The 26180-nt window shown below is 40.5% G+C and overlaps 1 protein-coding gene across 1 annotated transcript; it reads left to right on the top strand.

The window, feature by feature from the left end:
• The first annotated feature begins 8229 nt into the window (after positions 1–8229).
• On the top strand, positions 8230–25970 carry il12rb1 (interleukin 12 receptor subunit beta 1). Its single transcript, XM_086263194.1, has 15 exons — positions 8230–8383; positions 8982–9105; positions 13532–13683; positions 13811–13953; positions 14040–14079; positions 14332–14451; positions 15455–15531; positions 16043–16250; positions 16333–16479; positions 16636–16734; positions 19015–19170; positions 19323–19478; positions 19907–19976; positions 20187–20262; positions 23636–25970. Exons 1-15 carry the CDS (start codon positions 8311–8313, stop codon positions 23954–23956), a joined length of 1962 nt encoding a protein of 653 aa, XP_086119320.1. The 5' UTR covers positions 8230–8310; the 3' UTR covers positions 23957–25970.
• The last annotated feature ends 210 nt before the right edge of the window (positions 25971–26180 follow it).

The following is a 26180-nucleotide window of genomic DNA, read 5'->3' as shown; positions in this document are numbered from 1 at the left end:
GTGGGGGACTCAAGCGCAGGACTCCAGGATTGACTGCACACAAGAATTTATTTACAGAAGTCACCGGGTGTATATACAGGTAGTGCAGGGCAGTGCTATATACAACAAAGTGGGGGACGGGGCTCCAGGGAAATCCAAGGGGTGATCACTCGCTCTCCGATTCTCCGCACACGACCGTGGGTCCACTCTTCACACTCGACACAAAGATTCACACAGGGGAGGTATCCAGGAGGTCTGTAGACAGGAAACAGGGCTTAATTACAAAATTCTCAATAGATTCTCAGCTGTGCTGTGCTGTGCTGTGCTGTGCTGTGCTGTAGCTTTGACTCTCACTGACTCATGGCAGACAACGATCCAGCAAAGACCAGCAGTCTCCTCCTGGCTTAAATGCAAATCGCCTTAATGGGCATCAGGTGTGTTCCTCCTCCGTGGGCGTGGGCCGAGGGCGTGAACCCACAATGAGTTCCGCCCCGGTGACAGAAAGGTGGAAAGAGAGAACGAGAGACAAGAAATGGTAGAAAAGGCTGATCAGCGTCCCGCTGACCCCCCAGGCCGTGACACACAGACCCAGCCCCTCAAACTTCCCCATTCTGATTCTCACTTTGAACATAGTTGAATCTACATTTACATGCCTAACGTGACTGTGCTGGCGAGCAGATATAGGACCCAAATGAAGGACAAGGCTAGGCTAACAGTTTTAATGCTATCAACTCATAAGAATAGCATTTTAGAGCAGCAAATCTAAGAAGAAGGAATTTTTAGGAAAACACAGGGACCTGGACAAGACCAAAAAAAAGAACAGGGAAAGCCTCGCACAGTATACACACACACACACAGGATAATAATAGGTGGGAACTCAGTTTAGGATAAAACACACTATGACTGTGGAGGAAGTTAAACTACACACAAGACACGGAGACAAAGAATCACCAAAATAAAATAGGAAGAGAGACATGACTGACTGCGAGACAAGATTAACTTGGCATAACAAAACCAGGGAGCATGAAAGACAAAAATACAAAGACAAGACCAGAGGATCAGACTGAGAACACAAAAGGAACTGACTAAATTAATCTAACAATCAGCTTCCTTTAAAAAAAGAAAAAAGGAAAAGGCTAGCACTGTTTTCATGATTTTTAAATATAATGATTGAGAAGCATGTTTTCAAGTGCAGTGACCAATTAAAATCACATAGTGGTCTAAACTTATCATTTACAAACTACAACAATATAACTCTGATTGTTCCAAAATATAACCATGCCCACAATTGAAGCACATCAGAAACTGCCTCTAACCTGCCATCTGCTGGTCAAGTTGTGTTACAACATGTAATAAAAAAGAGTGTGAGAGAAAGATGCTGAATGAAGCTGTGAGGTGCAACAAACTGATGGGTCACAGAGAAGCACTTCAACCTCCTTTAACAAGAGCAAGCATCCATCAGTTTAATGGAAACAGTGTAGAGGAAGTGGGTGCTCCCTCAATCATCGATTCATTTAACATCTTCAGAACAATCTGGGTACAAAGTTCCTGAGCTTCTTCTGGGCTTCAGCAGAATCCATATACCTGTTATCCTGGTGTCTCATTTTAGCAGCCTTTGCAAGTCTCCCTGCTGCCTGTGAATGACGGGCCACAGTTTCTAGTTTTCACCCACTGGTAGGTCCATCAGGGAGTCTTCCAAAAATAGCAGGAGTGCTGAGAGCAGATCTGTTACAGTGTGGATATGGAGAGGACCAAAGCCAGGCTTATGGAAACGAAAGGTAACCTTCATTAAAACATCATCAATTTTAAGGAAAAGGGGTTAGGAAGGAGATAAGGTGTACGGGCTTGGTGTCAGGGGAAAGGGGTGTTGACTCTGAAGGTTGTGTGTGTGTGTGTTGTGTGAGTGATTGAAGTGTAGTGGCAGGCAGGGGGACTGAGGGAGGGGCTGACAAGGCTTGACTGCCCCAAGAGCACACTCTCACAGTGGGATCAGAGACACTACAGATAGAGACGTCGCCCTCCCGGCCTCACTCATCGCTCACTGGACCTTAAAAAAATTTGGATTCCTAACTGAGTTGTTATCCAGAGTGAGAGCTATCCTCACTCAAGGACAGTTTTCTTTAATGCCCTGCATTAATGTTACTTTGTGCCTCTGCTTTTACCGATTCCCTGAGGCACAAAGTAACATTAATGCAGGGCATTAAAGAAAACTGTCCTTCAAAGTAAAACAGGAAGTCCAAAGGCAAAACAGTGTACACTAAGGTAAGGTCCACACTGGATCTAAGCACAGTGGATGAGTAACAAGACATGATTGCAAAACTGAAACTAAGCACAAGAATATTCATAAAATAGAAACCAAAGATTTGAAATGTTACGAGAAGTAAAACTAATAAAATACTAAAATAACAGAGAAATTCCAAACAGGAAACAAGAGCACAGGATCAACTGTGAAACCAAATACAAACCATGATTACAAGAACTCAGGACAGGAACTAAAAACCAGGGACGAGGATACCAACTTCAAATGACAGCTAATTAAACTTTTTTTTGCTTTTATGGGAAGAGTGACAAAACCTTTGAAATCCACTGCATATATTTGTCTCTTTTAGTCATATATTTCTTATATTCTCATATTTACTTCTCCAAAAACTGCTGACATTACACCGAGGCTGTACCGTGCTTTCATAATGAGGGGGACCATCAGAGGGGGAACCATGCCATCCTCCTGGGAAGAGCTGAGGAGAACCCCAGACGAGGGGTCACTCAGCAGCCACGGAGCAGAAGCCACAGGGGGCTGAGTGGTAAAGCTTCACAGGAGTGACCGGTCTACCACAACTTCAGGCTTCACGTGCCTCAGTTAAGGTCAGACTTCATGATTCAACAATAAGAAAGACACAAGGCTCCTTAATACCGAGACATGTCAAAAAACACCTTGACCTTTAGACTTTTGGGGAAATGTTCTGTGGATATGACGAGACAAAAGCTGAACTCTTTGGAAGGTTCGAGTTCCGCCGTGTCTGCAACCAACCCTGCGTTTCATTTAAAGAGTATCAGACCAACAGCCAAACATGGTGGTGGTAGCATGATGGACCTGAAAGTCTCACCATAATTGATGGAACCGTGAATTCTGCTGTCTGTTCTGTTCATGCCCTGAAACTCAAGAGTGCAGGGGAGCTGGACAATGATCAGAAACACCACCAGCAAGTCCACCTCTGAATGCCTTAAAATTTTTTAGAGTGGGCTAGTGACTCCAAAATTTAACAGCCTGTCCATGCTCGAAAACACTCCAGTATGACTGAATGAAAACAATTCTACAGATAAGCGCATGCAGAATTCCTCCACAGTAATGACAGTGGGGACGAGGGCTGAAACACTCATTGCCATATACTGCAAACACTTGATTGCAGTTTGTGCTGCCAGTGGTGGCACAACCAGGTAGTAGGTTTAAGGGACAATAGCGTTTTGCTCCTTTTTCACTTAATAAATGAAATTATCATTTAAAAACTGCATTTTCTATTTACTCAGATTATCTTTAAAAAAAAATCTTTATTTGGAATGGACAGGAAAAATCCATCAACATAGCAATACAGGGAGTGCAGAATTATTAGGCAAATGAGTATTTTGTCCACATCATCCTCTTCATGCATGTTGTCTTACTCCAAGCTGTATAGACTCGAAAGCCTACTACCAATTAAGCATATTAGGTGATGTGCATCTCTGTAATGAGAAGGGGTGTGGTCTAATGACATCAACACCCTATATCAGGTGTGCATAATTATTAGGCAACGTCCTTTCCTTTGGCAAAATGGGTCAAAAGAAGGACTTGACAGGCTCAGAAAAGTCAAAAATAGTGAGATATCTTGCAGAGGGATGCAGCAGTCTCAAAATTGCAAAGCTTCTGAAGCGTGATCATCGAACAATCAAGCGTTTCATTCAAAATAGTCAACAGGGTCGCAAGAAGCGTGTGGAAAAACCAAGGCGCAAAATAACTGCCCATGAACTGAGAAAAGTCAAGCGTGCAGCTGCCACGATGCCACTTGCCACCAGTTTGGCCATATTTCAGAGCTGCAACATCACTGGAGTGCCCAAAAGCACAAGGTGTGCAATACTCAGAGACATGGCCAAGGTAAGAAAGGCTGAAAGACGACCACCACTGAACAAGACACACAAGCTGAAACGTCAAGACTGGGCCAAGAAATATCTCAAGACTGATTTTTCTAAGGTTTTATGGACTGATGAAATGAGAGTGAGTCTTGATGGGCCAGATGGATGGGCCCGTGGCTGGATTGGTAAAGGGCAGAGAGCTCCAGTCCGACTCAGACGCCAGCAAGGTGGAGGTGGAGTACTGGTTTGGGCTGGTATCATCAAAGATGAGCTTGTGGGGCCTTTTCGGGTTGAGGATGGAGTCAAGCTCAACTCCCAGTCCTACTGCCAGTTTCTGGAAGACACCTTCTTCAAGCAGTGGTACAGGAAGAAGTCTGCATCCTTCAAGAAAAACATGATTTTCATGCAGGACAATGCTCCATCACACGCGTCCAAGTACTCCACAGCGTGGCTGGCAAGAAAGGGTATAAAAGAAGAAAAACTAATGACATGGCCACCTTGTTCACCTGATCTGAACCCCATTGAGAACCTGTGGTCCATCATCAAATGTGAGATTTACAAGGAGGGAAAACAGTACACCTCTCTGAACAGTGTCTGGGAGGCTGTGGTTGCTGCTGCACGCAATGTTGATGGTGAACAGATCAAAACACTGACAGAATCCATGGATGGCAGGCTTTTGAGTGTCCTTGCAAAGAAAGGTGGCTATATTGGTCGCTGATTTGTTTTTGTTTTGTTTTTGAATGTCAGAAATGTATATTTGTGAATGTGGAGATGTTATATTGGTTTCACTGGTAAAAATAAATGATTGAAATGGGTATATATTTGTTTTTTGTTAAGTTGCCTAATAATTATGCACAGTAATAGTCACCTGCACACACAGATGTCCCCCTAAAATAGCTAAAACTAAAAACAAACTAAAAACTACTTCCAAAAACATTCAGCTTTGATATTAATGAGTTTTTTGGGTTCATTGAGAACATGGTTGTTGTTCAATAATAAAATTATTCCTCAAAAATACAACTTGCCTAATAATTCTGCACTCCCTGTATATGAATAAGATGAAAACAGAGTCCTTCTTCCAGGTTTTTAGAGTTAAGTCCAGGAGAGCAAATGATAAACACAGTGATCGGCAAGTGCATGTTATCCTCTAATGGATATTACTAGGAGAGTTGCCTGATAACAAAGTTCTGCGAGGTTCATATGTTCTCCAGAAGGGGACTCATATTACATAAAGGTAGGACACATTATATGGAGCTATAAACATGAACTGGGGGGTTGCCCATGCTGCTGTCATGGAGGGAAAAAAGTAGGAAAAAAAGTAAATAAAATACATTGTTACGGCCTTGAGCCTTGGAGGAAGTGAGACTGCCTTTTTTGTTCATGCAAATCCAAGTGTGCTGGGACTCGTGGATGGTTGGTTACTTGGAGACCTGTGCCTGCGCCGCTCCTTCCGCTCGAACCCCAGTCGCTCTCAGTTAGCTCCCCCGTAGCACTGCTCTTTATTGTGTTTAAATGAATATGTATAGGTTCATTAACATATGACGTCTTACACAGGCATACATATGAACAAAGAGTACCAGTCTGTGTATACGTGTAGGTGTGCGTGTGTGTGTATGTATGTGTGCGCAGGTGTGTGTGTGTGGTCAAGATGTGACCCTGTGAACGACTCCCCAAAGCTGGTGCTAGGAGCCCAGCGGTCCGCCTAAACAAAGGTCTCTTATACTAAAACAGATACAGAGCAGGTGTCCTCCTATACCATAAATCAGTCAGAGAAGGTAAGGCAAAAAACCCTTTATTTTACTCAAGTTTCGTGTGGGGGCTTGTGTATGTTACTCCCCTCTTGTCGCCTAGCAGAGGGGGGGCTCGTCCATTTGGAGCCCGAGGAGAAGGCTCGGGTCAGGCGAGCTTAATTAGAGCTCGAGATCAGAAGGTTGGAGATAGAGGCAGATAAAGCAGTGAGGCTGCGTAAGCTGGAACTGGAGTCTCAAGCCTCATCTGTCTCCGCTGATCGTCCAGATTAACAATGGTCAGAAATTAGATAAGTAGGTTACAAAAGTACAAGTAACAGTGAGATCAAATAAAGTTAGCTCTTGTCGGGGTCATTAATATTATCCAATTGTTCCAAATTTGGTAGAATTTACCTTTTGATTTCTTAATAGATATGTCAGTTTTTCTATCCTAAATATCTCTAAAATGATCCCAAACCAATCATCCAGGGTAGGCTGGACTGGGCTTAACCATCTTCTTGTAATTGTTTTCTTACTTGCCACCAAGAATAATTGCACCAGCTTAATCTCACTCCTACATTCCAGAAAAGGGACCAGACCCACATATAGAACCTCAAAATCTAGAGGTATTTGAGCGTTAAAGACTGTGCTTAAGGAGGCCCGGACACCCATCCAGAAATTTTTTAACCTGGGACAGTCCCAAAAGACACGAAAATGATTAGCAACAGTCGAGCCGCATTGTCTCCAGAATGCATATGAGCACTTTTATATCTCTCCTGATTTGGTGTCTTGAAGTGTCTAATAATGTTCTTCCAGCCATGTTCCCTCCAGCTCATGGAACTGGATGTGGATCAAATATTTTTCCACTCCCCCACAGAAATATCAAGCCCTGATTCCCTTTCCCATTTATCTTTAATGTATAAAGTGTTATCCTCGCTGGCACTAGAGAGAGCTTTGTATAGGTCGGAAATAGATTTAGTAGGGGTCATGGTTGTAGCATTCTTCAGGATGGGGGGAAAAATGCGACTCAGCATCTGTAAAGTCGGACAATTTGCACTCACGATCAATATATGATCTCAGCTGTAGGTATCTGTGAAAGGCATATTGCGTCAGGTTGTGTTTGTCTCTCAAAGCTGAGCACAATGTTTCTATAAGTAAGATTATCAGATTGTCAGATTATCTTTGTCTAATATTAACATTTCTTTGATGATCTGAAACATGGAAGCGTGACAAGAAGGGGGCAAATTATTTCCACGGTGCTGTACGTGTGACCGTGAATCACCATTTCAAAATGAAAATGAACTCGTTATGAAACTGGATAAATGGGAAACAGTTAAAGTAATGAGGATATAAGATGGGGAGGAGTTGTGTGAAAATAAAACAATTATGCAGGACAACACAAGCTTAATGTACGTTATTATATACCATACATATGAGAGAGTGTATTACTATAGACTCTTACTGCTGAAATGGTTAAAATTTGTCCAGATTGGAATCATATAATCTGGAATTTCCAGATTATTTCTCACAGGAAAAAATGCAGGACCCTGCAACCCACAGAGCTTCTCTTTATATCACTCAGTATGTCATCGTCTTCACCAATCTTTAATATTATTATTAAATCTTTATTTATAGACATATTTCTAATCCTTGGACTTTACCGTATGATATTTTTAATTTGAGTGGAAATCTGTTGCTTTGCTGACTGTAAATGAAACGATTCAGCTTCTTATACTGTTACAGTATAGGTGCAACTACACGATTCACAAAGTGAAACTTTACATTTTAATTTTATTATTAACGCACATACATGTGCAGTTAAGGTGACGGTGTCACACGCTCCTTTCAAAGGAAATCTTTCAGTCTTTATCAAATTTATTTTGCTTTTTCAAATAAAATAGATGCACCGTTTACACCTGTGCAAAAGCCTGCACTATTTTTAGGAAACAGACAGGAAGTTGTTTGTCTGGAGCTTGTTTTTAAAGATTCAAAAGTCTCACACACACACAAACACAGACACACAGCAGGGAGGTTAGATAGCGTTAGATATAAGGAGGTTTTAATGACTGCACACTTCTACACGTCGACGTGGGTTTAGACCTCACACGTAAAATTCAGAAAGGTTCCCTCTCACCTGATTCAAGACACTGAATGTAGGTGTGGTGAATCAGTTGCTCTAGTTTCTAGACTTTCCACTAGTTTTTCTTTGATGTGCAGTCTGGAGACAGCAGAAAACGGTGGCAGGAAAATAAAAAATGTAAAAATCAACAAATGATTTCAGTGAGTCATACAGTATACAGTATTTTGTGTATGACTGCCATTGTGACGAGCACAACCTTCCCCCACCCCTGACGCTTGTGGTTTTGTTGCTCTTCATATGAAGTGAAACAAGCCGAGACATTCTGTGACATTTCGGAGAAATACAAGTGAAGGCAGGTTATCTACATGGACTCTCGCAAACTGTAGAACGATCACCTTTCTAGACTTTCCACGATACCTCATGGAACTTTTTAAGAACAGGAGCTCACTACATGGATATGTTATGTTTATGTTCCTCACGACTCTCAGCAAAGGTAGATACAACTATGAAAACCTTTCTTCTTTGATGACCTTAAAAAGTTTACCTTCATTTAAGTGGCTTTGTGCTTTGGATTTGAGATTAACTTCATTCTGATTATATCAAATCACCTTCAAGAATGCTAATTACATGCATGAAAGTGATAGCACAATTTAGTAAAAACATCAGCCACAAAATTTTGGTTATCTTATCAGCAGTGTGTGGTTTCCACACTTTGCAGTTCACATCCGCAGTGTGCAGCGTTTCTGAAGTGTTGGCTTTTAGGTTTAAAATGTATTTGACCAATTAACTCATTCAAATAGAATGTAAGTGTGAATTTTGCACTTGTAAAGGTGAGGTAAAGTGACAAATAATGATTTAGACGTTAGATGTAGGACAACAAAACAGTGAGAAGAGTGAAAGAAAGTGTTCACTTACAGGTGTATTTCAAAAAAAATGTAAATAGTACAAGAAAATTCCAGCTTGAAATGGGACATTTGAAGCTGTTTTCTCTAAAGTGATGTGTGGGGTAACGTGGCAAAGATAACCCAGACAAATCAAAGGTCCACCCGATGACATCAGTTTACATCATTTTCAAATATGTTTCTTCTTAGGTTTTGCATGCGAGGCTCCCTCGAGTCCTCAGTGCTTCAGACGAAAAGCTGAAGCTACTGTTTACACGTGCGAGTGGAGCATGAACACGACTCAAAGCGACATGACGTTTGAGCTTTACTTTAAGTGAGTATTGCTCAGTTTCAGCTCTTTGTTACTGATGTGTCCATAAAGATGTTCAGTCTGTGAAAAATACTTGATTCTACACATAAACTGTAAACCTTTGTGTGACATTCTTTTAAAAATGGGCCCATGAAGCCCAGTTGCCACAATCTTGTATATTTCTGACATTTGCTTTCTGGACATCCAGCTTCTTACAGTGAACAACTGGTTGGGTCGTTTGATGTTTCATAGTGAAAGCCAGGGGATAGGTGGGATCTTGATACCACTCTGCAACACCTGCGACTGTGCTGCAAGCCAGAGGTGTTATGTTAGAATGTGAGAAACCGTGAGGGTTTCAGCCAGCCCAGAAATCGTGAGATTTTCACATGACACTGGAACAAAATGAATTTATGATCTGAGAGGCTGTACTCCTTCAAACAGTTTAGGTCAGCTATGTAGGGCAGCTTTCATAACATGTAATCAAAATAAAGCAAATGAGGTCATGTCAGTGCTATGTCCTCTTTGTTTTTCATTTTTTATTTCCACAACAGCGAAGCCCAGAGAAAACAATTTAAGGTCACAGATTCAGCTTCTATTTTATGATGAGCGCATTTTAAATATAGTAAACTTATTCTGTCATTTTAAGTCTGACAGCCTGTGTTTACACACTGTTAGCTGGTGTTTTCATGACTGCAAACATTAGAAACACCTGTATTCAGTTTTTACATTTTACTTTATGTCAAGAGATTTATTCTAAAAGACACGTCTTCAGCTGAGAGTCAGAGAGTAGAAAGACACACGCTGCAGTTTTTACTTGCAAGGGTGGTCACAGAGTGCTCACACCAGAGTGGGGGCCCTGTGATGTGCGCTCTGTTCTTGCACTTGTCTTTATTTATATACAAAAATAATACAACAGTGAATACGTCTGCTCATAGACAGAGGAAAGTATGTGCGTATGCAAGTGTATGTGTGTGTGATTCTGAAGGACGCGGCCCCTCTTCTTGTTAGGGAGCGCAGATAAAAGTGTCCAGCTCTCCAGTGAAATTGCTTGTTCAGCTATTATCGCTGTGGGAAAGAATTTATAAAGCAAAACAAGTCTTGTAGTCGACAACAGTCTAAGTCATAAAAAGGTCATCATGCAGTATTCTATCACATGTAAACTTATATCATTAAAAGCTTATACTGACTACTTAAGTACAATTTTCCATTGACACTTTATTAGTGACTTAAATACTTGCAGTGCATTGCTTGGCTTCTGTGCATCATGCGCAAACTGCAACAGCAACAATGAAAAACAGTTACCCTGGGAGACTCATGCCTTCACTCTTGCAACCAAAAAAACAAAGAGGTGTGCACTGCTGGCAGCTGAGACGTTTAACGTTAGTAGCACAGTTTGCGCTCCCATTTGCATTCACCTCAGAACAAGCAAGTGTGCAGATGTGAGAGGAATAGAAGTATTATGCAACTTTTATTTTACGCCTCAGATTAGAAAAAAAATGCACAAAAGCACTTTTGCAACATAGGAAATTTTGTGTGTCTGCATTGTTCTGTCATCATGAGTGAAACTGCACTGCCAAACTACATATTGATAGATCTTCAAGAACAGTTACTTCTACTAAAATGGAAGGAGAGCCTACATGACCGATTAAGTCTTTTCATGATCAGAGTTATGAAAAAGAGAAAAACCTGATGAATGGCTTTGAAACTGGAAGAATACCAGATTTCAGGATTAGCATAGAGAGGGGATACTGTCATGTGAAAGAGAAGGTTTTCACAGTCCTGTTAAATACCAAATACTTTCTGCTTCCATTGGAAATAAGAGGGTAGCTAGTACCCTATAATAAATGCCCTCGATTAACTGATCATTAGCATGTGCGAGCACCTCTGCAAAATCCAACATTTCAGCATTTTGGTGATCTAGTGGTATTGATACACACTAGTCTTTTAGGCGTGAACGTCCCAACAAATTCCCTCCAAGGTCAGTCCATGCAATGCTTTGAGAAACTGCACACAAGTTGTCCCGCGTTAGAAATGTATGCAGGTGTCGCTTGTTTGGAAGGGTCACCAGGGTGACCAGGTCACCAGGTGAGCTAAATTATCGTTTGTTCTGAAACTAGAAGTTAAAATGTGTGAAGATGATTGCAAGTGAGGCATTTACTTATGGAAGCTTATAACTTATAATGTGTACCACCTGTTTAAAGCTGTCCATGACCCTAAAAATCCCCCACAGAGACTGTCGAGACCTAGTCAACTGTTTAAGAACAAAATAACGCATTAATGAGCACAGCAACAAAAAATGTCTGATGATCAGAGATACTTTACACAGTAATGAACACACAATATTTAGCCACGTACTAAACACTCTTTCATTTTGAACAGACCAGGTCATTGTTGTGGCTCTTCGGAAGGGTTTAGCGTACCAGGTTCAGCAAAGCTTAGGCTTTCAAAGCTGCAACAAACCACAAGACTTCTGTGACCATGTTCTTTGGACAGACCACACCAAAGTAGAGTTGTTTGGTCATAATGTGCCACCTGAAAACCAAACGAGCTGTAGAGCCCAGTGCAGGACTGATGATGACTTGCACTTGTTTTGCAGCCATAGGGCCTGGACACCTGGCAATTGACCACAAACTCCTCGGTTTACCAAAGTATCCTAGAGTCAAGTGCAGTGTTGGTCAAGTTATGTGAAAATAGTAATTAGTTACCAATTACTGATTACTTCTCCAAGAAAGTAATCCTATTACTTCACTGATTACTTATTTTTAAAAGTAATTAGTTACTTTATTACTTAATTACTTTTAAACAACATGATACACAACCTGAATACACAATAAAGCAATAGACACTTAAGCCCAATTCTATTTTTTCTGCATAATCCATCATATAAAATTGAATCAAATGAAAAAGTCTCTTTTTAGAACTCGTTTTATTAGTTTTAATCTTTTAACTTTATGCACATTGAATCAAGCAAAAATTAAATGATATGCAACAGTCTTTGACTTGAATAAATTCTTTAACATTTAAACCTATTTTCTGCATATTCCATCATATAAAATAAAATCATTTTTTGTGTTTACAAGTAAAGATGCAAGTAAAACACAGCAAAAATTAAATAAAATCAAAAAGTCATGGGCACTGAGTCATGTCACTCCTAAATCTATTTTCACCTGCTTTAGCAGGAGTGGGGCCGGTGGACATTTGGTGCTGCAGCAGTCGTGTCAGTGGAGGGATCCGGTTTTCTGACAAAACATCTTACTTTGGCAAACCGTCCTACCGTACATAGTATATGCACATTTCTGCTGTCACACAATAATTCCAGCAAAAATTTAAGTATGTAGGACGGTTTGCCACATAAATTAACTACCAATCAGAGTATGCTTCTAGCTCATATTCATAAAGGCGAGACGGTTTGGCACTTAATTTCACCCCTCCAAGTATACTTGTAGCTCATACTCACAAAGATAAGACGGCTTGCCACTTAATTTTGTATTGTGCGCATGCGCAGCACACGCACAGAAACAACCAGTAGGATGGTTTTTGAGGTAGGATGGATTCCCAGAATACCGGGGGTTTCTCTGGGAATTTCACATTCCAATGACAGCGTGCTAGGTGATTGTTCAGATTTGAAGTTAGGGTTTTTATGCTGCATGGGAAGGAGTTTTCTTCCCATGCAGAGTGTACAGCAGACGCTAATGTTTTTGTCACTTTTTACAGAATCAAACTCAAAGTCACGTCATACTTCCAAGTTTTAAACGGCGCATGGTCGTTCTCTCTCGCGCACTCCATATTATCCATTGTTAATCTACCACAGATGTCGCACACTCGTACGTCAGTGTCATGAGACACTCTCACAAACAAAATCACATTTTAGTAATGCAGTGTGCTTACAGGAAAGTAACAGTAATCGAATTAATTTTTTGCAATAGTAATCCCTTACTTACTTGTTTCTTGAAAAAAGTAATCAGATTACAGTAACACATTACTTGTAACTGCCCATCTCTGGTCAAATGTGAGGCCATCTGTCTGACAGCTAAAGCCTGGCTGAACTGTGTCATGCGACAGGACAATGATCTCAAGCACAGCAGCAGATCTCCAACAGAATGACTGAAGGGAGTTAAGGGTTTTCAATGACCCAGTCAATGACCTAACCTCAGGGACCTTAAGAGAGCTGCGCATAAACATGCCTGCAAACCTCAATGAACTGACTATTAAAGTCATATTTACCTGAGAGATACAGGTGATACAGGTGTCAATCATATCATTTAAGTTCAAGCAAGAATGTAAAGAGGTGTACTTTCTAAAATAAGAAGCTATGAAAACAGACAATGGAAAACAAACGAGTGAAACTGGACGAGAAAGGGTTAATGTACTCACGAGTTTAATGCTGAGTTTAAGTGTTTCTTTCTCCGCTGCTCCCGGGGCAGTAATGCTTTTATGTTTTTCTATGTAGTGAGACAAAATTTGGGAACATTAAGGAAACTTTCCATAATGTTGTTGAGGAACAACTCATTCAGTCGCGCAGCGTTATGATTTGGGTGGAAGCTCACATAGGAAACTCCACATGCAAATCACCAAAGACGTCTGTCATACTCCAGGACATAGGTAATGGACACCCTTTTTTTAATTACACGATTATCCATTTTGATTCACCAAACTGACACAGCCCACATTTTAATCTTGCTTTGCAGTTGAAATGTGTATTAAGCAAAGTTTCGCTTTCATTCAACAGTAAAATATGAAGCACCACAAAATATTTCAGCATCCTGGTTGAAAAACAACCTCAGCTTGAGCTGGATAGCTACAGAGAAGTATCCAGCTCTAGCAGAAGTTTGGTTCAGACGAGACGAGCACCCCACAGAACCGTGGGGAAAAGTGAGTCAGTGTTTTGTCACCAGATGTAAATTTTTGGCCTTTTTTAAACAAATCATTATTTAACCTAATTTCATTTGCTGTTACAGAGAATAATAAGTACCACCATTAACAACAATAAAGATCAGCGTGAGTACAAATATGTCTTATAGGAGTTAAAATGTCTGAAGATTGCAAGTGAGGCATTTGTTTACCTTTGTAACACCTGTTAGTGTGTGTGTGAAGCCCTCCTAGACCCTAAAAATCCCCCACAGAGACAGTCATCTGTTTAAGGACAAAGTAATGCATTTATGAGCACAGCGACAAGTATTTCTGGACAACATTTAGCCAAGTGAAACTTAGTTGAATGAGCTAAACTCTCTTTTTCTTCAATCTGAACAGACCAGGTCTTTGTTGTAAACCTTCGGAAGAGTTCAGCGTACCAGGTTCAGATCAGACACCGATCCACTATGGTCAAGAAACCACTGTGGAGTGCCTGGTCTCAGGTTGTGGTTCCTGCAGGTGAGCTAGTGTTATATACACAACCGAAGTGATGATTTTAAAAGAAAATGTGAATCTCAATGTGAATGAAATGCATATTTACACTACAATTTAATGATGCTGCACAGGATGCAATTGAAATGTTTGCCTTTTATCGCATGGAGAAAAAAAAACTACATCCTCTTTCAAATTGATGGTTTCAGGATATAAAAATAATCATTCTGACCTTAACAGGTCTAAAAAAACAAAAGTTGGTAAATGTAATCTCAGATCAACAGCCAGTGTTTGCCACAGTCTTCCCAGTGAACGTCCCAGAAATCGTCAAAAAACATAGCCCTCAGTCAGCATATTAAATGTTAAAGTCCATGACAGTACAAGTAGAAAAAGACTAGACAAGTATGGCTTGTTTTGAAGTGCTACCAGGAGTAATAATAATAATAATAATAATAATAATAATAATAGATTGGATTTATATAGCGCTTTTCAAGGCACCCAAAGCGCTTTACAATGCCACTATTCATTCACTCTCGCATTCATACACTGGTGGAGGCAGCTACAGTAAGCATCTTCTACAGGTTCAAAAAAAACAGGGCAGCACAACTTGGGTTTTGAAAGTTGCATCAAGTTGCGTCACAAACCACAAGACTTCTGGAGTACCAGAAGTACAGACAGCATGGCACAGATGTTTGCCTCTAATGCACAGCAACACATATGGTGAAAACCAAAAACAACACATCAACTGTCGAGCACGGCGGTGGGAGGGCGATGATTTGGGCTTGTTCAGAAACCACAGGGCCTTGCCGTCTTGCACTCATTGAGTCAACCATAAACTTCCGTGTATACCAACGTACTGTAGTCAGGAATGTGAGGCCATCTGTCTCATAGCTTTCTTTTTTAAAATTGTGTCATAAAACAGAGCAATGATGCCAAGTAACTTCTGCCCTGTTCAGTCCACTCTAGCATTCTTCTTATAGGATGGTAAATTCATGCATCTCAAAAAAAGTCTTTTTTGTTTTCATTACAGAACTTGTACATGAGCCTAATGTTACCATGACAATAACACATTTCAATGGCACTCGAAAGGTGACACTAACGTGGATGGTAAGTCAACTCACGATAAATGGTCTGTATTTATATAGCGCTTTACTAGTCCCTATGGACCCCAAAGCGCTTTACACGCCCAGTCATTCACCCATTCACACACATGTGATGGCAAGCTACATTGTAACCACCCTGGGGTGCACTGACAGAGGCGAGGCTGCCGGACACTGGCACCACCAGTAGGCAACGGGTGAAGTGTCTCACCTAAGGACACAATGACCAAAGCTGTCCAAGCCGGGGCTCGAACCGGCAACCTTCCGATTACAAGGCGAACTCCCAACTCTTGAGCCACGATCGCCCCAAAAAGAGCAGGAGCGGTGGATGGAACTGAATTTGTGAAAATACTTGGGTGTAAACGGCACTTCATCCATCAGTTTCTACCACTTTTTTTTTTACATTTTCATTTTCATCCACTACTCCCTGGACAGTGTTGAAACAGTTGAATACAGTATTTTCTTGTCTAGTCGGTCAAGCTGCATTTGTCTCAACAAAGCGCCCTCTTGTTCTTCAGCCAATGCCAGTAGGAGCAGCAGTGAGAAATGTGACATCGAATTCTTCGCAGTGTATTTGCACCAAGACCGTATATCACAACGACCATACTATTTACACATTTGTGTCGTACTCGGCTGCCAACATCTCTGTTATTGCCAAAAATGATGTGAGCGTGTCTCCTCCGGCAATCCTGCAAGTACCAGCTGAACCTGCATCAGATTTAGAAGGTAGGCGTGTAAAATGCATAGATATCAATATTGTGTATATTTATGTTCAAGTAGACCACAAAGCTGAATTTCTCTCTGGCAGCTTGCAACAAAACTTTGGCAGATAAAGAAATAAACAGGAGAACTTGTCTTGAGTGGTACGAGCTTCAAGATGCAAGTCCAGTGCCAAAAAATGTGATAACCTTAACAGGAAAGATGGGTAAAAAGAAGAAAAAAGAAGTAAGAAAGAGTAAGTTGTCTATTAAGCATGTTTAAGTTTGTTCCCTTTGTTCATGAAACGATTAAGATTTTACTCTCATTCATCTTATGTTTATGCCACCTTGTTTTCAAAATGATGGCATTAAAAACACCGTAGACCAAAGCAGCCTTTGTGTTTCTGTTACAGACCTGAAGGACTACATCCGTTACCTCTACTTTGAACACAGATGTCAACATGGGAGACCACAGACAGTTAAAATGTGCTTCTTTTATCAAAAAGAAGGTGGTAAGTGCTTTCATGAAAGCATACATGTGCAAGGTTTCTACAGACTTTCCCTACCAGCTAGGAGGACTGCAACAAGTCAACCACATTAAAGAGCACATGCATGCACGTATAGATTAACTAAAGGGGAGAGCGAGGCCGGCTGGCACATTTTTTACTGTGTGATATTTCTCTGTCATGTGGTGAGATAAAATGGTCAAACCAATACCGACAAAAAGATAAACATCTCAGAAAGAAAAAAATATTCAAAGATGACTGCTGAAAGGGGGATTCATGAATAAAATTACTCAGTCACGGCAGGATTTGTGAAAAACACAGCTTGTTTTCAGCTACACATGTCCGACCTTAAACATCAGTGAACAGCAAAAATATTGCAATATTTTTCCATTCATTCATCCATCAGTTTATTTTCTTAGCCAGTTGAGGATTGTTAGGGCTGGGCGCAGGGTACACCCTACTCAGGTCGCCAGTATATCGCTGGACCAAGAAACAGACAATCAGTTTGCACCGATTACACACTAGTTAACCTAACGCACGCCTAAGTACCCACACAGTGTGAGCATGCAAACGGCACACAGAAAGCCCCCAGGTGGCCGTTAGATGGGCACGACTTGTAAGAATGATAAAACGTTTTCATTAAATGAATACGCCCGTCATTCTCCAGCTCAAAATGACCTCTTCAGGCGTCGGTGATTTATTCAAACACAACATTAATACCACAATTAAATCCTATTTTTTTTTTCAATCTTAACGCTATTTGCTATTTAATCTCAGTATTTAATATGAAATAATGAAGTCATGCATCAAATGCAACAGCACAAAAAGCTCTCAGCATAAAAGCATGAATAAATATTGTGCTGCAGTAGATTCAGTCTTCTTTGAAGACAGACTGCAAACTAAAAGATTACCCACAAACCTCAGGATAGGCAGGGAGATGACCCCGCTCACTTTACTGAGATAATCTGCAAACTTTTGGAGACTGAGAGTCAATGACTATGTAAAAATATCTCAACTCCGTAATGTGTTTGACAGTGACATGAATGTTTTTAATTATTCTGGTTGATGCAGTGAAAGACTCAATGGCTGCTCTTCTCTATCAGCCTGTCAAGGCAGCTGCACCTTCAGCTGCAATGCCAACAAACCATGCATATAGCATTTCGTCAGAGATGCCCCAGATAGTGAGGCTTTCTAAGATCTCACGTTTGTAGAGAATTCAGGTGTTGTTTGGGCTGTAAACTCTTTCAAGGTGCAGTACTCAAAAACAGAGGGGAAGATACATTTTTATTCACACTAGGGATTAAAGAAGAACAGAGACACGTAGTTCAAAAGCAAAGGGAATCACCCATCATCGCCAGGAATTATCACTAATAATAATACATTTTCTATATCGCTGTGGGTAGAAAAGGTATTTAGAGGGAGGGGGCTTTTGATTGTTTTGTGTTCACATTGCAAAATTGAAAAGTTGGACTCTTCTCAAATTTTGCAACCTTCAGCAAGCTCTCAGCTCCTAGCCATCATAATTACGGCAGCAGATACAGACCTTGGTCAGTTTGAACAACAGCATCACTTAAGTATTGAATTGACTGATTTAATTAAGCAAATAGGTAAAAGCCTTTCAGTAGAATAATTACTGCAATGATTAATATGTTTTAGCTAGCAAAGGTAAACTATCGTGATGACTGTGATCAGATATCACTTTAAATCATAAACAATCAACAGTAGAACACAAGGCTAAGATTAGCAGTGAAAGTAAGAACATTAACACACAGTGTAAATGGGGTAAAGGGAGGTGTACTAAACAGCTGTGCAATCTTAAGAAAACCACTTATTAGTGAGACAGTGCTTTAGTTTGCAGCAGAAAGATTGAAGTAAAGGTCATGTGGTCTGATGGGCGATTAGGTAATAAAATGTAATGATGCACCAACCTGTGGGGCCAGTGTTGTGATCTGTGGGTGTTTCAGTTGGTCTGGACTAGGTTCTGCTACTTTAAGTACCGTAGTGCCCTTTACCTGCTCAAGTACATATTAATTGTGAGTTGTGGGCCAGTTAGCATGCGTAAAATTTAGTTCCCAAGATTTGCTAAAGTGAGAAGCTAACATGCTAATTACGATATATTACTGAATCCAAGTTTAGACCAGTTCTCTAGGCAGTTAACATTAAGCTGAACAAAAAAAACGACGTGCACCACACACTCATCGAGTGCAAATCAAAATCACTGAGCACAATACATTTTGTTTCCTTCTGCAAAAGGATTATTATTTTAATTCTTTTTTTAAATTTTAGTACCACTGAAGGAACCTCAGGAGGTCGCCACATTTGACGAAACAGACATTTCTGCTGACCTGTCCTGGAAAGCGATTCCTCTTGCGTACCAGCAAGGCTTCCTGACACATTACCGCCTGTGCTGGGTAAAAATCAGTTCACAGGATGAGCCCGAAGGTGTGAAAATCACTTCTTTGAACTCTAACTGCTTCTAAGTTCTGCAAAAGGAAACACTAACTGACATTGAGAAACATAAATTTCCAAACTGTAATAACGAAATTGTTTGTCTTTTTTTTCCCTGCTTTTTTTGGGGGGGGGGGGGCTGTTAGCGTGCGACAACATACCAGCTTCAGAGACTAGATACCACCTGGAAAACTTGAAAGCTGGAAGCAAATATAACATCACCCTAGCTGGGGTGACACAAGTGGGAGAAGGGCCTGAAGCCACAGCAATCATCAACACCAAGCCAGGAAAACCAATGAATGGTATCAGAGCAAACTCTCACGTTAAAATAATTTGTTTTTAGTAAAGCTAATATATGTTAGCAAGGTTTTTTCCTTAGGAACTCTAACCAGCTTTGATTTGCATAAATATTTTATGGTACAAACTTACCATATGTAATGATTGCTGTGAGATTTTAGCTTCATTTATCAAATACGTTTCAATATATAGTTTTTGAAAAATTGTCATTGCTACCTTCAAGATATTCACGCTCCACGCTTGAACATGAATATCTTAAGAAGTAATAAAGTGAAACAGTTTTTCACAGAGCTGTGGTATAAAGTTGAGTTCAAACTTTATATTTCAAAGAATGAACTCATTATATTAGTTCAAACCTTGGAGCTAATTTTTTTGTAAAACTCAGATATGGTCTAGCAGAATTACTAATTTTCTCCTCTCCTCCCCGTATTAGTGTGGTTGAGTTTCGGCTTGCTGTTTGTCTTCTTTTTATTCTCAACAACGTGCACCGTTGTCTTGAAGAAGTAAGTAAACTTTTTTTCCCATTTTAAAAACAAACCTGCAGACTACAATATGCATACAGTATGTTTGTTTAGTACTTGTGAAAGACAAGTGAAACATGGTCAGCAGCCACTGTCAATGTAACTTCTGATCATCAGACGTGTCTCTTAATTGTCTAAGAAAGTAAAAGTTTCTCATGAAGTTCTTGTTTATCTGTTTTTTTTCATCTTTAGGATCAAAGTCAAGATTTTTCCTCCTGTGCCAAAGCCTGTTATTACAGATTTCATCCCCCATCAATCAAAGACTCAGGTAAAAGGCCATTGCTTGGATTTGCAGCTGTTAAGGATTTGATGTTCGTTCCCAGTGTGGTTATTTAGGTAGTTATAGTCAAAGAAATTTGGGGGTTTAAACAGTTTTGCTAATTGGTTGGTGTTTTGGTGGTTCTGTGGATTGGAGGTGGAGAGCTTGGCTTTTTTGATCCCTGATTACTGAAATATCATCCTCTCAGGGATATTTGAGTGTGTGTGAGAGTTTGTCCTGCAATCTTAATGAGAAGGCATTCAACTGCGCACTTTGAGGTCCGTCGGAGTATGGGGTATCAGTCCCTGTATAATCACTGTGAGAGGTCGGTCTGCATCTCCAGATGTCACTGATTCTGTTTATGGGGAGGTTAAGGGTGTTTGTTTTGGTGGTCTCGGGATATCTTCTCTGCTCTTTGCAGATGATGTGGTTTGTTATGGTTTAATCAGGTATGTCCTCTCACTCACACTGGGATTGTTTGAGGCTGAATGTGAAGCAACTGGGATGAGAATTCACAGTGACACTCCTTGGCTAAGCCGCTGCAGCTGGAAAAGGGTCCACTCTGGGTTAGGAATGAGTTTCTGCCACAAGGGGAGAAATTTAAGTATCTTGTGGTATTGTTCATGAGGGGAGAGGGGACACTGGTAGATAGATTTCTGCAGCGTCTGCAGTGAACTGAATGCTGTGACAGTCTGCTGCAGTGAAGAAAATGGATGAATGGTTTCCAAATTTACACACTTGTGAAGGTCCACTTGATGCAGATATCATCATCAGATGGTGAGCATGAGACTCTGTCCATGTAGACATTAAAATACAGTGCAGGGGCCCTTCGGTCAAGTGGAGTTGTAAAAGTATAATAGTACTGAACTCATGGTGAGCCTTGTGCAGGACTTACAGTCCTACAGTGTGTCCATCATGCACAGGACTTTGGCTACACAGTGAAAGACCAAAGTAACCAAAGCAGGCATGCTTGCATGCAACCCTCAAAAGCCAAAAGCGTGTAGCCCAACTACATGTAGGTGCAATGCAAACTAGCTTAAAGCTGGGCTTGAACAGGAAAGAAATTTTGATTTCACAACAAGCATGGAAAAAAATTAGAAATTTAAAAAGATAAGAAGAAGATGAGAAGAAGGATATGGACTGATTTTTATATAGTGCTTTTCTACTCTCCCGCAGCACTCGAAGCACTGGAGAGCTTTCATTGTTTTCAGTACTCGGCAAAGAAATATATCAGTTAATACTTCTGTGCTCTTCATGGGAGAGGCGAAGCAAATGTAACAGCAAAAGCACAAAGACAAGCACACTTACCCCCCACTGCACAGCACATGTAGACGGGTGTCTGTAAAGCTCTGTGCAACACCAATGCACAAAAATGTTCCATGCATTATGGTTGATGTGTTGGTCCATTTTATACTCACGTTTATGGGACGCTTTGCATGCTGTAGTCTCCAAAACGATGGTTCCCGCTTCAGTTTTGTAATAGAAACAGAAGAAGTGAAAACAGGATGCAACTTTCCAAGTTTTTCTGCAGAACGTGTCATTATTTTTAGTTTTTACTGCAGTTTCAACTCTTTTCCTTCTCAGATTCTCAAATTTATGCATGATAAAAACCAAAATGACACCAAAGCACACAGTGTAGCATTTGGAGTTTAATTTTTTCCCACGTGCTTCCATTAACAACGGTGTTACCAGTTAGCATAGACTGGTAACTGGTGTTACCAGTTAGCATAGACTGTCTGTTAGTCTGGGGGCTTTCACTCCATGGGACCATCATTCACTGACTTCTATTTTTCATTGTTTTCTTTTTTCTTTACTGTTTGGTTGGACTTTCTGTCAGAAAGCCCTGAGGCAGATTTCTCTCAAGTGCAACAAGTTCCTCTTCTGTTTTCTCAGTTACCAGCATGACTAGTCCAAACCACCCCAGGTACTGTGAAGGCAGCTGTTCTCATTTACATGACCACAGCAGGTTTTGACCTGCTTAAAAAGCTATTGTTGTTTTCTCTTGTGAGGCCGGGCTGAACTTTTCATGTTTCTGAAGTCTGCTCCAAATTGTTGCTCGATGCATCCAGTTTGCTTTAATTAGCCTTTAACCTCCTAGGACCCGGCATCCACATATGTGGACATCACATTTTGGGTTATTTAGACCAAAAGTCTCAAGGGCCTGATATCCGCTTATGAGGACATCATACTGCTACTGTTCTATTGAAATTTTAAACGAATATCCTCATATGTGGCTCTCATTTTTCTTAGAAACAAAAAATAGGTAAAAAAAAAATAAATCTGGTAATTCTTTGTTTTTACATTCATCAGGTCCCAATCACCCCAAATATCAAAGAGAAATTAAAAATGCATGCCGTGGAAGAGTCTGGGTCTTAGGAGGTTAATATTGATCACAGTGTTCTCAGGCCAAGAAAATCATTGCACATACATTGGAAAGGCAAGCACCTGTATATATAATTTACTGAAGTTTAAACAAAGAACAAGCAAAGAGGTCCAGGAAACTGCAGACCTGACTGTGATGAGATATTATGCTCTCAAGATCTAGACTATAAAATCGATTCCCCACTGACCTTTGTAACTGCTAAATGGAATAAGTTTGAAATCATAGGGACGGAGGCCATTCTTGAATAAAAGGCATGAGACAGTCCATGTGGAGTTTGGTAAACTGCATGTAAAGTTCTCAAAACGCATGAGAAAAAAGATCATCTAGGTCAAAAACATAACTATGAGGGCAGAACTCAAAGCACTATGTCTGGGAAACAGTAACAAGAAGTAAAACTGCAAATGATGGAAAGTTGAATGTCTGTGGTTGCTAAGTGGGCATTGCTGAAATGACTGGATGCTTTGGCCAAATATTTTTCCAGCAAATACTCTGACCGATCTATTGAAAGCCAATGTGGCAGAACCACAGACTTTTCATTTGACCAAAAAGCAGAACTGTCGACTGCGTGCAAGAGAAGTATGCAGCCACAGTACCATGACCAGTGATGGGTGGACCACTGTTTTGACCATTGTCAATTTTTTTTTGCCGAATGTGACATGTGCCCTATTGAAAAAGACAAAACATAAGCAACTGAGACAAAAATGAGCTCAACTCATTGCGTCAGTGAAAACAGTACACAAAGGGTGTGTATGTATAAAACCTGTACGTACCTTTCAACACTGATGGTCCTTTTATCAGATGTGCACACTGGTCCCCCTCCTTTTTTAGGACACCGCTTCGATGTTTTCCAAAAAGAGTTTCAAATTTTAATTTGTCTGACCACAGAATATTTTCAATGAGCTTTAACCCACATTTTCATATCTACAACTGATAAAACCTTTTATCCCATGTAATTACAAATACTTACTAAATCTGTTCTCTGATAATGTGATAAAACAGGAAATCCTAGAGAAGAAAGAGGAGGTGCACGATGAGCTGACGCTGCTCAAACTTTATCCAGAGGGAAAGTCTGTCTCAGAGGAAGCAGAAGATGTCCGCGTTCTCAGGGACGAGTGGGACGATGGGACTGATGAGGACGTAGACCACGACAGGAGTACCTTGGAAGAATGCAGCGACGACTGTTCGAGCCCCGGCTCTACAGATGAGGAGCAGAGGAATTCCAAAGGAGAAATTACGGACCTTGAGCAAGTGGACAATGAGCTTGCCATGCTGATATACAAGAACGGCTTGGTGTTTGACATGAAGACAGAATTACCTTAAATGGATTTAACTAAAGACTTTTCAGCATCACAGCACAAAAGAACCTAAGCACTTGCTGACCGAATGAAGGATCTTAGCAATAATATATTAATCAGCAAAAGTATTTTGCTGTTTTTTTTAATTTGACATTAACGGACTATCTTGTTTGTTCATTGACATACAGTAGGGGAAATGATTATTTGATCCACTGTGAATGTTTAAGTTTGCTTACTTTGCAAAGACATTTTTATGGTACTTTCATTTTGTATGCAACTGAGTGAAATAGGTATTTAATCATAACTTAGTACTTAGTGAAGAAACCCTTGTTGGGAAGCACAGCGCTAAAACTTTTCTTAGGTTTAGACACATCCCAGGAAAGGTTTTGGCCCACTCCTCTTTATGGACACTCTCTAAATGCTTTAGGTCTTTTTGCTGCCTCTTGGCACAGACGCCTCAGCTCCTTCCACTCAGGTCTGGAGACCGGCTAGGACACTTCCTGACCTTAATATGCTCCTTCTTTAGCCACTTCTCTGGCAGTATGTTTTGGGTCGGTGCCATGCTGGAAGACCCATCCATGACCAATCTTCAGTGTTTTGTCAGAGGGAAGGAGGTCCTCATCCAAGATTTTATGGTATATGGCCCTGCCCATTGGTCCCTTAATGACCTGAAGCCGTCCTGCACCCTTAGCAGAAAAACAGCACCAAAGCATAATGTTTCAGCCTCCGTGCTTCACTGTCGGGATGGTGATATTTGAGTCATACTCAGCATTTCTCTTTAGTTTCATGTGAGCACTGCACTTTCTGCCAGGCCTCCTCTGAATCATTTAGATGTTCACAGATATTAACTTTAAAACAGGCATGTACATGTGCCTTCTTAAGAAGGGGGAACTTGCAGGCATTGTAAGATTTCAATCCATTGTGGTGTAGTGCATTGATGGTTAACAAGCTCTTCCTGTGTAGTTTTGGGCCAATTCGTCACCTTTCTCCTGATCATCCTCACCCCACGAGACAACCTCTTGCACGGATCCAGATCAAGGGTGATTGATGGTCATTTTATATTTTATTTCCTCGATTTCCCACACTTGTCTCTGACGTCCTCTGAAGGCTCTTTGGGTGTGGTTTATACACATAGTGAGTTGAGATCAGGAGTATCTGTACTTGATTGATTTACTGTCATTGAATCAATTAATCAATCCATGGGAGTCAGAATTCTGGCTAGGTTATAGGGTATCTGTAGAATGCACTCCACACACACTGGTTATGCTCACAAGTTTATTTAGGGTTTTATGCAACAACCCACAGTCTGGTCAGCACTGGTCTCAGCTTTTCCAACCCTCCTCTCTGGTCTTCCACCTCACTAAAAAGGGAAAAAGACTGTCATCAGTCCAAAAGCCACCAGCTGTGCTCTCACCTGCCTCCCCAGCACCGCCCCGTTGAGCTCACTGCACCACTCCTCCCCTGCAGCTAAGCCAGGGACCACACCTCCGTCACAGTATCAAATACTTACTTCACTCAATGACGTACAAATGAATTTATAACGTTCATGTAATGTGTTTTTTTTTTCACCTTTCTACACTAAAATGAAACTTCCATAGAAATGAGAGACTTTAATTATTTTCTTTGTAAGGGACGACATGTGCAAATTCAGCAAGGGATCAAATAATTAGTGCCCCCCACTGTAAGGAGGCCAGTACATGAAAGAAGGAGGGTTAAACATTCTCATACTTTATCACTTTACAGTGTCAATAAATGTTTGTTTGTTTTTATTTGTGGAATAAAGAAATCTTTGTTAATACTTGTTTGACTTTTTCAAACTTTCTAAAAAGCAAATTTGCCTCAGTGGTTTTAGTTCATTGCCGTTATCTTGAGGCAACAACGTGAAACTGTCAGACACAAGCTACCAAAGGATAATTCAGTCAGTTGCAATTTGCTTTAAGTGCTGACTTTAATTATCCATCATACACTTGCTGTGAAAGAAAGCAGATTTGTATTATTATTATTCAAAGCAAAAGTTAATTCACTTTTTGCAGTATGTTTTTGCAATGACAAGAAAATAAAACAAAAACAACTCATGTTGGCCAGTGTAATCTAACAGGAAAGACAGAGAAGCTGTGTTTATGATCGCTGAGCAGTACAAATGTGAGCCTGTTGAGAGGTAATGGTATGATAGGAAGTGGTCGCAAAAAAGAAAACCCAGTGACCTTAAAAAAGGCAGCTCATCAAAAACCACATTACTCATTACTAAA

Source organism: Aulonocara sp. 'chitande type north' Nkhata Bay, linkage group LG15 (genome assembly GCF_057382095.1).
Source record: "Aulonocara sp. 'chitande type north' Nkhata Bay isolate Kocher_YH1m ecotype deep benthic linkage group LG15, A_spYH_male_GT1.1, whole genome shotgun sequence".
Classification (NCBI taxonomy): Eukaryota; Metazoa; Chordata; class Actinopteri; order Cichliformes; family Cichlidae; genus Aulonocara; species Aulonocara sp. 'chitande type north' Nkhata Bay.
This window is presented reverse-complemented; position numbering and strand designations above follow the sequence as displayed.

What these genes read in the sequence shown, in the direction of transcription:
- il12rb1 (XM_086263194.1), top strand. Translation starts at nt 8,311, where the DNA reads ATGGAACTTTTTAAGAACAGGAGCTCACTACATGGATATGTTATGTTT. An exon ending in GCCAGGAAAACCAATGAATG is followed by an intron (nt 19,479 to 19,906) that starts GTATCAGAGCAA and finishes TCCCCGTATTAG; the next exon opens with TGTGGTTGAGTTTCGGCTTG. An exon ending in CCCATCAATCAAAGACTCAG is followed by an intron (nt 20,263 to 23,635) that starts GTAAAAGGCCAT and finishes GTGATAAAACAG; the next exon opens with GAAATCCTAGAGAAGAAAGA.